This window comes from Drosophila tropicalis, unplaced genomic scaffold (genome assembly GCF_018151085.1).
Source record: "Drosophila tropicalis isolate 14030-0801.00 unplaced genomic scaffold, ASM1815108v1 contig_443, whole genome shotgun sequence".
Classification (NCBI taxonomy): Eukaryota; Metazoa; Arthropoda; class Insecta; order Diptera; family Drosophilidae; genus Drosophila; species Drosophila tropicalis.
This window is the reverse complement of record NW_027172907.1, coordinates 7,420,653-7,437,963: the sequence shown is the minus strand read 5'-3', so window position 1 is coordinate 7,437,963 and position 17,311 is coordinate 7,420,653. Positions and strand designations below refer to the sequence as shown.

Genomic DNA, 17,311 nt, shown 5'->3' with positions numbered 1-17,311 from the left:
TCTCTATCTACATACATATATATCTCTGATTTGTTTTACAATGATTTTTATGCATTTTTTCTTTTCTTTCTCCATCTCTCTTTCTCCCGTTTCGTTTGATAATTAGATCTTCAAGGACGATGACTATTATTATTTAGATGGCTCGGATCGTTCTCAATCGAATTGGATGCGTTATGTGGCATCTGCTTATAGTTTATCGGTAATGAATCTGGTTGCCTGTCAGCATATGGAGAATATCTATTTCTATACCACACGCGATATAATGCCCAATGAGGAGCTAATGGTTTGGTATTGCAAGGATTTTGCCTCTCGTCTTGGCTACGATGTTGATCCCGAGCGAACCATCTTTGGTGCCTGCAAACAGGTTGAAAGCGATGAAGTTGATAGAGAAGAGGATGAAGAGTGCATGGATATGGTCGATGAGGATGATGAAGCTGCAGCCAAGAAATCACACTACACAATGGCAGCTCCGGCAGAGATACCCGCCGAAGTGGCTGTGAGTCATATAACCTATGTGATGGGTCTCCATTTGCCAGCTAGTGCAACAGTAGCGTCCGCAGCAGCGTCATCATCATCGTCATCAGCCGCCCCAGCTTCGGCACCAGCATCAGCAGGAAGCCAATCCCAAACCCAATCCCAGGCAGCGGCAACAGCTGCCTCTGGTTGTTGCACCCATGTCAGCACGACCACATCTACGACAAATCTTCATCCTCACATTCATCGTCATGCTTCCGTCATTATGGGTGGACAGGATCGTTCGCCTTTGAATACAAGTGACAAAGAAGAGGCTGCCCGTTCGCCGCTCTCCGCCATGATGGCCCAAGATGGCAGTGTACGTTCAGTGCGCTCCGATGAGGGTTATCACAGCAATGAGTGTCATGAGGATGGCCTTACCCCACCAGAGGACTCTAGCGATAGCGAGAGTGAACACAATTATGTGCTAGATTGCTCCAAGAAGGCCATTGCCCCCAAGGAGACGGTGATTGCTCAGGCACAGAAATCCGTTAATGGCAATAAATCACCGCAAACCGTGGTCAAGAGCCCCAGTCCGCCATTGGCATTGGCGCCAGTGCAGAAACATCAAACGGATGCCAATGACAAGAATGAGTATCGTAAATTCAAAGTGAAAATGCCTCTCAAATATGAAATCAAAAACAAAACCCTTAACTGTGTGAAACAAGAGCCCATCAAGGAGGTGGATGAGCTGCCACCGCATATGGTCAACGAAGATGAGGACGAGGAGCGAATGCATGCCACCTCGACATTGGGTGAGGAGCGTGAATTGACCCAACAGCAGCCGGCATCGTCGACGGTCATTGTGTTGGAACAATCGAGAACCATAGTGCCCCTAACGAAACCATATTATGAAAGTGATACGCCTGCCCTGCGATTCAATCAGCCATCGTCGAGCATATTGGAAACAATACTGACGAGTCAACATCGTTTGGAGGCCGCTGCCCGTCAAGCGAATGCCGCCACACCGCCGCCCACATCACCGACCGAGATGGCCTATAGCTATAAGAAATCTCAGCGTTATGGCAATGCTGTTAGTCCCGATTCATCATCGAATTTGGGACAAAATCCTGAATGCTTGACCAACGACCAGGAGACATTGACCCGATCGACCCTAATCAAGGGGGAATGCTCACCGCCGCCAGCTCAGCATCATCTGCAGCATCATCATCATCACCACCATCACAATGTGATCTACTCACCCCGACATGCTGCCTATCTGAATGAGGCCGGTCGCGGCGTTGTCGATGAAAGTCATCTGCATAGTGGCGGCTCACCAGGCAGCTATCCACCCTATCCACACTATGGCTCTGGATCGGCGGCCACTTCAACCTTCCATTCACCTCCACATAGTTCGCATTCGCCATTTGATCGGCAATCGAATGCATCGAGTGGTGCTGGTTCAGCATCAAATCTTCATCTGCTCCAGAGTAGCTCGCAAATGCTTAACCATCCACTGATGCAGCCATTGACACCATTGCAGAGATTATCTCCATTGAGAATATCACCGCCCAGCAGTCTGAGTCCCGATGGCAATTCATGTCCACGCAGTGGCAGTCCCCTCAGTCCCAATTCATTGGCCTCACGGGGCTATCGCTCCCTGCCGTATCCCCTGAAGAAGAAGGACGGCAAAATGCACTACGAATGCAATGTCTGCTGCAAAACCTTTGGCCAATTGAGCAATCTAAAGGTCCATTTGCGCACCCATTCCGGTGAACGACCATTCAAATGCAATGTCTGCACTAAGAGTTTCACCCAATTGGCCCATCTGCAGAAACATCATTTGGTACACACGGGCGAGAAGCCGCATCAGTGTGATATATGCAAGAAACGTTTCTCCAGCACTTCGAATTTGAAAACCCATCTGAGATTGCATAGTGGCCAGAAGCCATATGCCTGCGATCTATGTCCGCAGAAATTTACGCAATTTGTCCATTTGAAATTGCACAAGAGATTGCATACGAATGATCGGCCATATGTATGCCAGGGATGCGATAAGAAATACATAAGCGCATCGGGATTGAGAACACATTGGAAGACCACCAGCTGTAAGCCAAATAATTTGGAAGAAGAATTGGCCATGGCAGCGGCAGCCACATCAGAGTGTTTAGGTGAGTGACGCAGCCAAAGTCTAATAAGAGACTTGTGGAAAGTTGGAAAATAAGTTTATAGTTTCTTTAATGTTCTACTCTTTTCCCCTACAGATAAAGATCTCCCCGAACCCGAGACGTATGAGCAATTGCAGCAGCATATGCAACAACCGGGACACCATCCAAGTCTAAGGCATTCGCCGCCCCGACTTATACCTCTGGGCGCTCACCATCAACAGCAGCAGCAGCAGCATCATCAACAGCAGCTTCCTCCACCATCGCCGCAGCATCTTATGATGCCACAGCATGCGGCACCCATGCTGTTGACCACAGCTTTGCCTCCGTTATCGCCGCATCCGCATTCGCATTCGCATCATCCAGCACATCAGCAGCAGCAGCAACAACAACAACAGCAGCAGCAACATCATCACCAGCAGCAGCAGCAACAGGCACAGACAACGACATCTGCAACACAGCAGCAGCATTTGCCGCTGAAAACGTCACTGAAATCGCTGCAGGAATCAGCATCTTCATACAGCCTGCACAATCAGCCGCCGCCGCATCTTCAGGCCCAGGAGAGTCGGCCATCGGTCATCGAGTCCTCCAATCAGCCCATGATCATTGAATGCACGTAGAGATTGTGTCGTCCTTTTTTTTTTTTTTTTTTTTTGTTATTTAGGCCGAAGGAGAGAGAATATCGGAGAAATGGAATATGATAAACCAAGTGCAATAAGAAAACAAACAAAACAAGAAAAAAACAAACAAACAAAAAATTTCAAGAAATAAGAATTATATATACATACATACACATACATACATATAGATAAAACCGAAAACAAAAAAAAATTTATATAATATTTAAGTTAACTTCTAAACAAAAACAACCAGAAAAAAAAGAAAATGAGTAAAAACAAAAAAGAAAAAAAAAAAAAAACAAAAAAACACAAAAGGCACAATTATACATACATAACGGTATTATTATATAGATTGTATATATTCAAGTTATATAGAAAACCCCTTCCCTTAAGAAAAACAAACAAAAAAAACAGAAGCCTTCCCCCCCACAAACAAACAACAACAAAAAAAAAACCCTCCTACTCCCCATACGAACCATTGGAAATTTGTTAAATTTTTGCGCTATGAGGAGACACACGAAGAAGAAGAAGAAGAATAAGAAGAAATAAGAAAGATCTCACCCAAAATTGGCATTAATCAATCATTTTTTTTTTTTTTTTTTTAGATCAAGTTGTGTCTTTTTTGTATAACTATTTTTTTTTTTTTTTTTTATTTTTATATGAAAATGAAAAGAATTTGAAAAATTGGAAATATAAATTGAATAAGTAACATTTATATATTGTAAATTGAACAAAAGAAAGAAAAATTGAAACAAAAACAAACATTTGTGCATTTACTTTTGATGAGTAATTGTTGTTGTTTTTTTTTTCATTATCGTTCATTTTGTAATTCAGTTTGATCTTTTTTTTCTTTGGTAGCGAGAGTGAGATGGAGAGAGAGATAGATCATTTACACACACACACACACACATACATATATAAATAATATATATATACCTATATATATTTAGATTCAAGTTGCCTTATTTGAATTTTGTTAAAAACTGAGCAAGAGATAAAGTAAAAGAGATGAAAAAATAATTCATAAACAGACACACACATACAATACATACATAAATCATATATTAATCATTATCATTATCACATTGCATCATAAACAAGAAATAAGAAAACAGATCTAAGATACGTATTTTATATAGAAATATATATATATATATATTTCACTTCTTTATTATGTACATCTATAAATGTATATACATACATGTATATATATATATTTGTATGTCCTTTTTTTTTGTCTAGCTATAACTAACCAATGTGCATAAATATATATATATATAAAGTTTTGATTAGATCACCCACACACACACACACACACACACACACACTTATATATAGAATATTATAAGTAGGAATTATGTTTATAAAGAAAATGAAAAGATAATGAAACTTAGCTGAAAATCGGTGCTTTTGACTGTTTCCATTTTGTCCAAAAAAAAAAAAAAAAAAAAAAAAAAAAACCAACAACAACCAACAAGATAAAAACCTAGATACGTTTGTATTTTGAAACATATATATATATATTTACAGTATAACCCCATATATATATATATATATTTATCTAAAATTAACAGATAATTATTAACAAACTATATTGTATGTATATAGGTTAAAGTATAGCCACATATTTTCCAAAACTTTTCCAAAATTTTCCTTAACCAATTCCAAACTTTACCAAAACGCTCTCAAATTTCGCAATTTTTTAGTTTTGATCTTTTTTAGATATAGGATATATTACTATATATATATATATATATATATATACTTATACTTAGCTAAACCCACTTTAAGCTTATAATATTAATGAGGCTGACTAGTTATTTAAGTATTATCTATATAGAACAGTCTGAATTACGCTCTGCAAATCAATTGAAATCAAGAAAATGGAAACTAAAAAGAAAAAAAAAACCCTATATATAAGAAATAACACTGTAAGACAACACCAATTTGTAGTATATAAGTTTTTTTTTTCACCTCTTTTTTTTTGTGTGTTATATATAAATAATAAACCTCTCTTTTGTTTAATGCGAAAGAGAGGCCATGCGAGAAGCGAGTGAGAAAGAGAGATTTGGGGCCGCATAATTGAGACTAAGACTAAGCTTGTATATATATATATATATATGTATTTATATATATATATGTATAAGATTAACTAAACTATAAATACATATATATATATATATGTATATATATATATAAATATATATATTTTTTTTTGTATTTGATACGAAAAGCAAAGTAAGCAGCAGAACAACAAAAAGTCGCAGATGTTTTTAGTTTGTAAGATTTAAATATTTAAGCAACAATGAAAAAAAAAAAGAACAAAATATGAAAAAAAGAAGAAAGAGAAGCCTCTATCCAAGGAAAATATAAAATGAAGATAATCAAAATTATAAAACAAAAAAAAAAAAAAAAAAAAAAAAAATGCATTTCTTTTCATTTCTTTTCGGTTTTGCTTTTGGACAACAACAAGAACAACAACAACAATAACAAATACAACCTAAGCAGAGCTGCAAACACATTAAATGATCGATTGATTAATCCTTTCGAAATCAATAATTTTGAATGAATTTTCTCAAGTTTTAATGAAAAAGGAAAATAACATTGAACCGATCAAGCAAAGATATTGCAGCCCTGGATACTACACACACACACACACACACACAAGCATACATATAATACTTTCCTAATTGTGAGACTGAGACTGAATGAATTACTATTTATACAGACATATACATACATACATTTATATGTATATATAGATATATATATATACGTGTATAAACCACATACTCCAGATTCCAAATTTTGATTTTGCTAATAATTCTATATTCTTTGATTTCCGTTTTTGCCTTGTAACATATATATATAGAAAATTTAATCATATATATATATATATAGACTACATATAAATACATATATTATATATATATATATATATTTACAAATACATTTATCTGTAGACCTTAGTGAGCCTAACACTATATATACTATATACTATATAGTAACAACCACGCCCAACAACTTTGTACAGAAATTGAACAATTGAAATCTGTTTCAGGATTCAAGTTGAACGAACAACAAGTAAATTTAAATGGAGAATAAATGGACTGCTTCTTAGTATAATAAGTGACTCTGATTTAAGTCGAACAAAAACAAAAAAACAAAACAACAAAATCAATTATATAGTAAACCCCTTATGTATTTATATATATATATATATGTATATATACATATATATACATATATTTCCAAATATAAGTATGTGTAACTTCTATTGCAAGTATCTTAGAAAGTATCTTCAATTTTTTTTATTTGTTATACAATTGAAAATTGTTTTATCCAATTTCTGCTAATCATCCACACCAAAATATACACCACACACCACACACACACACACACACACTTACAAAAATGTACAAAATTGGTTTTCATCAAAAGATATAAAACGCAGCGAATTTTCATTTGCAATCAGAATATAAAAAGAAACTAAAAAAAAAAAAAACGAATACAAAGATACAAATTGCAATTAAAATAGTTTTTGTTAACAAAAAAAAAATATGAAAATTATAAAAAAAAAGGAAAACTGTGTTAATTTTTTCTAGTAAGCCTCCCTACCATGACCCCGCCCAAATTTCCCAAATACCAGCTCTTCTCCTTGCCCTCCCTTCTGACCCATCCCTCACACACACACACTCACACACACACACACACACACATTTACATATATACAATTACCTATCCGATTATATACATACATACATATATACATTTTCTATATGCGAAATTTATATATGCATCAAAAACATTTTTTTGAAAAGCAACTTAAATTCCTATTAATTATAGGATATATGACAAAAATATCTCTAAATATCTCTAAAACAACAACAACAACAACAAAACAAAAAGCAAAACACAACCAACAAAATATATAATAAAATACAAGAACGACAACAAGAACAACAACAACCCAAAAAAATATATATATAATTAACGAAAACAAAAACAAAAAAAAAAAAGTAAACAAAAGAAAAATGCATAAATAATAATAAACCAAAATTATTTCATACTAAAAAAAAAAAAAGAAATGAGAAAATTCTATTTTTCTTGGCATTTTCTTACAAGAGTTGACATGAGTTGTTGCATACTTTTCGGGAGGGCCAGTGATTGCATACAATTTTCCAATTGGCAGAGAATGTACATAGAATGTGGCTTATACACACATTTATTTTAAAGGAATTTACATTTAGTTACAAGGACCCTTTCATGTTGTCTTTGGAGAGTATTTTCTTTCATTGCTTAAAGTTTTCATTTCATTTAATTTTCATTGTATTTCCATTTTTACCATCTTAATAAAAAAAAAAAACTTATTAGAAAGTGCGGTAATTCTTTCACTTTGCTCCTTCACCTCCTTCGTGTTCGCCTCTCTCACTCTCTCTTCAGCTTTGCTACTTCAACACCTTCTTACTCCCAACACACTTACTCACTCTCTCCCTCTCCGATCACGGCGAGCGGTCAATCAAAACTGAAAGACAAATTTCAGTTTTGATTGACCGCTCGCCGTGATCGTTTCTCCATTGCACTGTGGGACGCCGAGCCGTTTTTTGAGCACTTTATTCAAAAATGTATGATTAATAATAATTTTCAGTCTCATTACATTGCGTGAGGTAATAAATATATTTTGCAATTATTTTTAGAGAAAATGGGCGTGGCATCTCGCCTCCACGGCGAAAAAACCGTATTTTGCCCAAAAAAGTATGCAAAGTATTTTATCAAACATAATACTTTTCATACAACCGTTGTGAATTTAATAATTTCTTTAAATTTAGAGCCAAGATTCATAGAAAAATCTAGAAAACGTTCCTAAAGTTGATCAATATCATTATCAGCATAAGTAATATAGACACTTGAAGCAAGCAACTGCTTTTGTCGGCCGCGGAATTGGAGAAATGCATTTGGAAGCTTTTTTTGTAAGCTTAAAGAGAAAATCAAGGGTTCTGAATGTCCATTTTTATGCGGAAAGTGTTTTTAAAATCTGCGATTCGATTGTTTTTCTTGGCGTGAAGGTTTGGCTTATATGTATAGCAACTAGCAACCTTGTAATATACTTTTCCGCTTTTAGTAGTTAACCTTATTTTCTGATTCGTACTACTCTTTGTAGGTGCATAAATGAGACTTTAAAGTCGCGGAAACGATTTTTGTGCTGTTATTGGAGGTATTCAGTATTATTCGAAAGGTCGTATGCATCTGCCATCTAAAAGATTGAACTTAAAAACATCCAAATTGGTCCTATATGATTTGGTGCAATAAAAAAAAAAAACGCCTTGTATTCAATTATAATTTCGCATCTAACACACCTGGAGCACTGTACACTACATGCGCCTGCAACCTATAAACATTAACTCGATATGCTTTATTCCTAAATCGTTTTTTCATGCTATATTAAAATCTCGTTCATAGCAGAAATTTGAGGTTATGCACTAAAAAGTTGAATTGCAAAAAAAGTGGTTATTTGTGGACATTGAAACTTTTATATTTTACAAAGAATTGATCATTCTATCCAATAGTAAAAGTCTTAGACCGCACACTGTTAAACATTTTTTTTTAAACTTTACCTAAAGTTAAGATTTCGTTATAAGTTTTGTTTTTGCGAGTTGCTCAGAATGACACAAATTTTAAGGCACACACCTAAACTTGTTACAAATTAAATATACTTACACATAGTACAAACCCGACTTTTTCAATTGCATCTACAATTTTATCAATAACGTTCTTCTATCAAAAGTTATATACACTCAAAGGCAAGCAACAATTTGCAATAAACGGAAGGAAATTCATTCTGTTCCCAACACTGGTTTTCAACAACGTTTTTCTCGAAAGTGTTGAAAAAATTTGAAAAAGCAAGTATGCAGAAATATGCATTGATGTTCTATCTATAAAGTGGCATCAAAACATTTCGATTTCATTAACTTTTAAAAATTGACTTAAGTGCTCAAAAAACGGCTCGGCGTCCCTATGTGCATTGCAGTTGGCTTTTGTTTTTTATGGCTGAATAATTCTTAAAAGTGATTAATAAATTAAGTTTTGCATACATTTCTTGAGTTATCTTAAAAATGTTTAGATTTGCATTCAAATCGTTTTGGTATTTCTTGAAATGCAAGAGGAAAAGAAATTTGTTTTGCCTACGCTGCAGCGCGCTGCCTGGACCTCTGCCGCAGTCAACGTCTTACGCAAAGCAACAAGAACGAAAGAAAGAGAGTGAGAGTAAGATGGCCGCCCACTCTTCAGTGTCTTTGTGTGTCTGTGTGCTTGCGCGACTGAGAGCAAGTATTGCGGTTTTTTGTTGTTTTTTTTTTGGTGATGTGCTGTGATTGTGTTTGTTACTGTTTTTGCATGTGAAATGCTAACGGAAAACTGACAAGAAAAAAGAGAGCAAATTATTACTGTAAATGGTAAGGTAAGTGCGTGGTTTTTATTAACTTCTTTTTATGCAAATTTGCACTAAAATAGTTTAGTTTTATTTTTAAGTCTTTTATACTTATGCGCACATTTAAGCACAACGAAAAATATAATAAAAATATCCTCTTTTAACTTTTATCTTTAACTTTTATCTTTTTATATATGTATGTATGTTTGTTTACATACAAATGTATTTACATATTTTTAATTAAATCAAAGTCTGTTAGTTATTTAATTATTATTATGTACCTATTATAAGTAAATTTGGACTACAAAATGAATTAAGCATGAAAGAAATATGTATTAATGTTAAGTTTTCTATGTAATCAAAAAAAAGCACCCGCTGAAATTGAAGATGTTGTCAAGTTTAACTAACTATGTACCTACTTGACAATCATGGGTATGATTAAAATCCTAACTCTCATTAGAAATGCTTCAAAAGTGTCGCCCATTCTCTTCTGTTCTCTTCGATGCTCTGTCGCCCTGTAAATGGAAACATCAATCAAATGTCAATCAATTGGGAAAAGTAGAACACTTTTCCTTTTTTTCTTCTTCTTCTATTGTTTTTCTCCTCTCGTTTTTTCCGATAATCAGGTCTCGGTACTCCCCTCCTGCTGCTGTTGTTTTTGTTGCTGTAACATGCAAATTGTGTGCATTGTAGCATAAAATCGAGACAAAGTGAGAGCAAAGAGAGAATAATTAAAATCCTGTGAATAGGAAAAACAAAAACAACGACATTATTGATACCCTATAAATAAAATAAGAAGGAGAAATGTATGAAAATAAAATGAAATAAAAACAATTCATATTTGCCAAGGAGATCTTCTCACCGATTACAGGGTATATAAATGTATCCTGATTATGGCACATTCCATACAGACAAAGCAACCGAAGGCAGCAACGTTGAGCCTTCTCGTTGCCACATGCCACATGCCACGAGGAGGTGAGGTGCCGATCGGGTCAAATGGATATTTTGGACATGGATAACAATCAACCCCCTCTGGGCTAGACTGGCCATCGTCATCGTCATCACCCTCGCCATCGGCAATGGCTTTTCATATTTTCGACGATTTTTGCATAGATTGTTTTCCCCCCAAAAGAATATTTCTCTGTGCATATTTAAAGCGGATTATTTTCAGTCGTTGCATTCATGGGCCCACGGGTGTGCGCCCTTTGTGTGATGGACGGCTTTGTGCATGTCCGGAAATGCCGGACAATACAACTGGCCCGACGGGCCTAGGCCCCGATTGCAATTGCATCGCCTTGTTAATCCTGTTCCAATTATGCGCGCTTCTGAGTGCTTCGATGTATCCCCTAATGGGCACTTTCGATTTCTGCCTTTGTGTCCTGTTTCTGGTCTCTGGGCCAGAGGAGTCTATTATTGTCGGCAAAATATTGATTACAGGCCAGTGCAACGGCAGTTTTTCCATCTCTGTTGTGTGTGTGTGTGTATTTTCTCTTTTTTATTTTTTCTTTGTATATATATACATACATATTTATTGTGTTGATGTGTTTTGGGTGCGGATAAAAATCAAAACTGACCCTCACTGACCTCTTCTCATCTCATCCACAGCGCTGAAATAAAAAACGAAACCATATGCTCGGGACAAACATTTCGTCTATGTGGGAATATCAATTAATAAACTTGATCCAAAATGACCTATAAAAGCTTAAATCAAATAGAATTTAGCTTAAAGATTTTACAGCCTATGAAAGAGATGACAATAGGTAAACATTTCCCTCGAAGTCGACGTGGAAGAAAGATCGAAATTTACTAGTTTTTAGCTTAAAATCCAGGTTAAATCCCATTTCTCTTAAATTTCTCTCAATTCTGCTAAAGATTCGAACTTCATTCATATTCAAAAACTTCCTATTGAACTGGGGTAACGTTCTTTTAAATAGTTTGTTAGAGGATTACTTAAAGTATAACAACTTTCATTCATTGTATCAATGAAAAATCCATAAAGTTCACATAAGATTTCAATTTATTTCAATGAAAAATCCATAACTTTCATATAAGACTACATTATATTGGCTACGATTTGATGGCTAATTATATCTATTTATTGATTAATAAATACAACAAATAGAACATCCTTTCAAGAGACAACCAAACTTTTTAAAATATTTATCGTATTGTGTTTATCATTGAAAAAAAATATACAAATTGTATATATAGTTTAAGGACCAATCATTAATTTTATGTACTACAGATATCGATTCTAATAGTTTAATGCAGATATTGATTTTGATATATTTTATTATATATGTATGTATTTGTGTAATATTTGATGGTAAACAGTTTGGCAGAAGCTTTCATAGCAAAAGTCAATTTAATTTTCCCACTTTTCGAGCTTGTTTTTTTTAAGCCTTAGGATAAACTAAAATGTAAAACACATTGTCAATCCATTCGCCTAGACTCTAATCCTTTGATTAATTCATTGACAAACTGTTTGCCATAAATATACAAATATTAGACAATTATTTTAAACAATCAATCACAAGTTGGTTTTTGGAAATTTAAATAATGAGCAATCAAAAAATTTGAGTAAGTCGTTGCAAGAAAAATGTTTTCAAATGAAAATGGCAACTGATAGATATTAAAAATATGTATTTATCCACCTCGAGCCTCACAAAGGTCTGTAAATTGTACTTGCAGATCCTTTTCATCATTTAATGGCCAAAATAATGTTTTTTAGCCAAGTTTTATGTATGTTTCTTTGCTAAAATTTTGCAAGACCATAATAAACCCTTTTTTATAATCAGAGATACATATACATACATATGTAGATATTTGGTAGATTTAAAGAGGAGATTCTTTGCAAGAAAAGTCTTCATTTAATATATGTATTAAAGGTAATGCAAGTTAAGCGCAAATCTAAAATAAAACCGAAATCTAAAGTAAACCGCCCTAGTTTCAATTTTGCTTTCATCGACAACTCGTGAACACTTTTCCGCCCTTATGTCAAGGGGCAGAGGCAGACATTGGCCATTCGACGACGATTTGCCATGCTAGAGGCACGTGTCACACACACACACACATATGTATGTATAAAAATATATATGTATATGTGTGTGTGTGTGCGTGTGTGCCACAATAATAGTAATAATAATAATAAATTGCATAAATGCATAAGGCAAAAATGTTGCGAAAAATGTTCTTGCAGCAGCCCAACAACAAGATGCCACCCCTCAAAGAGGTCACACACACACACACACTGGGTAGAGGGAGGGGGTTGGTTTTTGGCACGCGTCGCCCTGTCCCAGGGACCTTTTGTTAGAGGGTAGAGCAGCAGATTGCAGTAAGGGAGGGGTGGTTGGCATATTTTTGGCCAATGTGATGCAGTTTTTTATGCAATTTTTTGTTGTTCATTTTCTTTTTTTAAGCCTGCCATCCAATGAGAAATCAAAGTGCCACCACGTTCATTTTTTTATGATGTGGCAAAAAACAGAAAACAAAGGCAAAATTTTGGTGGTGGAATCGCTAGGATCAGGATCAGAGTCAGAGTCAGTCAATCAGAAAGCAGTAAAGAAATCTAGCCCCTATATACACCTCTAACGAGTGTGTGTGTGTGAGTGTATAACAGTGTGTAGGACAGCGTATAACAGTTGAAACTATAATCAGAGATACATATATAGATAAAAACTCCCTCTCCCTCTCTCCCTCGCTCTCTCTCTCTCTACTTAACCTCAAATGCTCTTTGTATTTTCTATGATCGGAATGGAGTATCTGTCAGATACATTTGCCTCGTTTTTCCACACACAAACACACACACACACACACACACACACGCATACTCATAACGACACCAACAACAACAAAATTTTTCGGGGCCTTCCTAGAAATAGTCGAAAACCAAATGCGGAGTTCAGTGTGACGAAGTGCGTCGTGCGCAGCGGCAACGTTTTTTCATTTTGGGTTTTGTTGTTGTGTTTTTCCCCTTCTTGGCGGCTCAGCTCAACTCAGTTTAGTTTTAGAGCTCTCATTTCTCTATTGAAAACGAACACGGGAAATTTTTCTCAATATTTGTGTGTTTTTCTTTTTGTGTGAAATCTTTTTAAGTGCGTTCGCGTGTATATATATATATATATATATATATATACAGATCAATCTACATATTGAAGAAAATTCTAATAATATGAATTTAAAGTGAAAGGCATACAACAAACCACAACAAAAACAATAATGGAAAACTCATTTCAATTGGAAAACAGTGACGGAACAACAACATCAACTCAAGGTAGAGAGGAAGAAAGAGTTACATATATGTATATCTATCTATATATGGAAATTGGAAGCGCAACAAATTGTCAATTATGGAACAGTCACAGTTTCACATTAGCCCATTTAAACTAGTTTCGCATTTGTTTTTTTTTTTTTATGGGAAAAAAAAAACACAAAATCTTATCAAAGTCTTTACTGATTGGCCCATCGACCGATCGTTATATAGAAACTGCGCAGTTTTTTGAGTGTTTTTATTTTGTTTTGTTTTTTATATATGTACATACATTTATGTATTTTTTTGGGTCTCTGTTTTGGTTTTTTATTGGCGAATCAGAGTATTTGTTATTTGCTATTGCAGATCAATCAACCCTCTGATTCTGGTCAAGTAGAATATTGGCGAAAACCTTCCCTCAACTAGTTAACAGTTTGTAGGTCTAAGAGCAATGGTTGAGAACCTTATTTTTCTGGTTCTAATAAGACATTGACAGCTACTTGACAATAGGAAAATTTATATCTCTCCCCCACTCGCTCACTTCGTCTCTGTCGCTGGAGTTCTTCTCTCTGCAGTTGTCTCAAGACATAATAAAATATTTAGATAAGACCGAAAAAGAAAATGCATTCCATTCAAACGATAAGCAGAGTCAAAAATGGAACGCACTAAACATCTACACACACACACACACACAATACAGAAAGACACAAAAACACACTGGAAAACATACTCGAACAATTTATGAATGAACTCGAAATGAATTGGGGAGGTGGGGGGGAATAGAAAGCAGTCATAATACATTCAGGGACGGCATCCCCAAAATAAATGCGGGTTTCAGTAATCAACTCTTCAAAAATCATCAGAGAAAAGTAAAAAAATCGTGTTCATATATTGTTTTATACATATTTCACGAGGATTATAAATTGGATAAACTCGCAAAATTCCATTCTTTTTGCTCTAAATAGTTGAATTGTTTTTAAGATTGCCCAAGCAAGGGACTTAGTTGTCGAAATACTTTGATATAGAAATAGAACTAACACCTTTTTGACTTGAAATTTCAAAGTATTTCTTAAAAACGTTAACAAAATTAAATTTTATGTGACATTATAATATGTCCTAGGTGGCAAATCTTATTGAGAAGATTGTTGATAAGAATTTATGATAAAAGAATCCAATTGGGCCCTTTGGTGGTTCAAAACCGGACCTGAACATTCCAAGTAATTGCGTATCTGTATCGCTATCTCTTTCTCTGCGTTTGTGTGAATGAGATGGAACTCACGCATGTTTTTTAGATAATGCCCATAGATTTCTATACAATAGAAAAGACAACAATGTGAAACCTGTTTTGGTTGCGTCTTGATACCTTGGTCTTGGTCTTGGTTTTGGTCTTGAGCTTGGGCTTGGTCCTGGGTCTTTGTGGCCTTTAGGCAAATGGGACAAGGACATGTTCGTTTGTTTCCCAGCTGCCGCGTTACTTGAATTATACAGGATATAAATGAAATTTTTCTTGTTTTGTTGTTGTTGCTTAACTCTTTCACTCTCTCTCTCTCTCTCGCTCTCTCTCTCTCTCTGGGGTATACAGTAATTTCAAAGGAAGCGGAATGCGGCTGTGTGCGTTTGGGTAAATGCAAATGGTTTAATGTGGCCAAAGGATGGGGCTTCCTAACGCCCAACGATGGCGGCCAGGAGGTCTTTGTCCATCAGGTGGGTTGATCAAGCAAAAATTGAAGATGTAATACAAAGAATTGTAAACAATTCCACAGAGTGTCATACAAATGTCGGGATTTCGTTCATTGGGCGAGCAAGAGGAAGTGGAATTTGAATGCCAGCGGACAGCAAGAGGTTTGGAGGCCACCAGAGTATCCGGTAAACAGGGTGATGATTGCCATGGCAGCACCTACAGACCAAGAATGTAGGTTTCCCCATCGCCCCCCTCGTTGGATCACCCTTCCTTTGGATTCTATAGATTTTCATCGTGATGTCTTTTTTTTCCTGTTTCTTGTGTAGCAATCGACGAACTCGCCGGATGCGTTGCTATAATTGCGGTGAATTCGCCAATCATATTGCCTCCGAATGTGGTTTGGGACCACAGCCAAAACGTTGCCATCGCTGCCGGAGTGAAGACCATTTACATGCCGATTGCCCCCATCGCAATGTGGTGAGCTTTTCCCCAAACCCTTAAGCCCATTCTCACCCTCACAAGGAAAGAGAGAAAAAAAACGAAAACTAACTAAAAGCTAGGCAATTTCTAAGCTTAATATTTTGTGGAATATTTTTTTTTTTTTTTTGTTACTTTAGACACAAACCTCACAGCGACTTGGTAGTAAAAGCCCCCAAGAAGTCGATGAAGAAGACGAAAAGCAAGCACTATCAACATCATCATCATCACCTTTGACCGACTCGTCGCCAGCTAAATCAACGGGTTCTTAGCGGCTCTGAATCAGCTGAAGTTAAGGAGGATGAGGATGGACAAGAAGAAGTTAAAAACTTCATGGCGAAACGAAATTTTCTACCTTTTTTCTGTCACCGCAAAACGTACAAAAATCAAAGAAATCGAACGTACAACAGTTACAATTAAGAATACATTTACATTTAGTTTATTTAATCATTAAGTGCAGTAGGTCAAACTAGCATAGTGATTAGGCGTAGTCAACGAGTGAGAGGACTGAGAGATGCTGTTCTTGTCCTTTATTTTAAACCTAAGCTTACGTATTTTTAGTTAAATCTACTAAGTATATTCTTCTTTTTTTTTTCGTCTCTGTAAAATGAAAAGAAAATAAACTAGAGGCCATTTAATGTAAAGCTTAAGTTCTACTGAAAAACCATTCAATCCATTGCATCATGTATATTTTTTACTTTCAGCTTCAACTGCATCATCATTATCATCATTAGGTGCATCAGGAATCTAAAACTGACAAGGCGCCTGCGCCAAATGCCAGCCAGACCAACAGCTGCTAAAGGTTCTCTCACTGGCCTACGTCAGCTTCGATGAATAGTTGTGAAATTTCATAAAGCAACAGCAAAAAGAATGCCTTGTGGATTAGATTCTGATGTGGAAAAGAAATTTGCCATTGCAATCATTTTTGGTAACAAAATTCAAAATATTTGCATACTTTAGGGGGTCAAATTTGAGACATTCCACTTCCCCAAGCAAAACACAGCTCGAATTTATATATTTATCAACATTATAAGATTAAACTATGTTTCAATTGCATATTGCATACTTTAAGGAGCCGAGATGCCACAACCTTAGCAGCCACTAAAACTTATTTCGAATAGTTTGACTACTAAATATCTGCATATCGAACTATTCCTTAGTTCCTAGTCGTACACATTTTATGTAATGTCCTGTAATAGCCCAAAAATTAGGGAAAAAACAAAATTACTGCATACTTTA

General features: G+C 35.5%; 2 protein-coding genes across 6 annotated transcripts in view; both read left to right on the top strand.

Moving 5' to 3' along the window:
• The window catches only part of Blimp-1 (PR domain zinc finger protein 1), a 53,929-nt gene extending 49,091 nt beyond the window's left edge, over positions 1–4,838 (top strand). For all 5 annotated transcript variants that reach the window (XM_068285869.1, XM_068285867.1, XM_068285868.1 and 2 more), the window contains 2 exons: positions 107–2,624; positions 2,718–4,838. In XM_068285869.1, coding sequence (XP_068141970.1) covers positions 107–2,624; positions 2,718–3,238 — 3,039 coding nt within the window. In that variant the 3' untranslated portion in view covers positions 3,239–4,838. The remainder of the gene's footprint in view (positions 1–106; positions 2,625–2,717) is intronic.
• A 10,507-nt stretch (positions 4,839–15,345) lies between these two features.
• On the top strand, positions 15,346–16,554 carry lin-28 (protein lin-28 homolog). The gene is made up of 5 exons (XM_068286171.1): positions 15,346–15,360; positions 15,508–15,618; positions 15,678–15,826; positions 15,922–16,072; positions 16,213–16,554. Exons 1-5 carry the CDS (start codon positions 15,346–15,348, stop codon positions 16,342–16,344), a joined length of 558 nt encoding a protein of 185 aa, XP_068142272.1. The 3' UTR covers positions 16,345–16,554.
• The last annotated feature ends 757 nt before the right edge of the window (positions 16,555–17,311 follow it).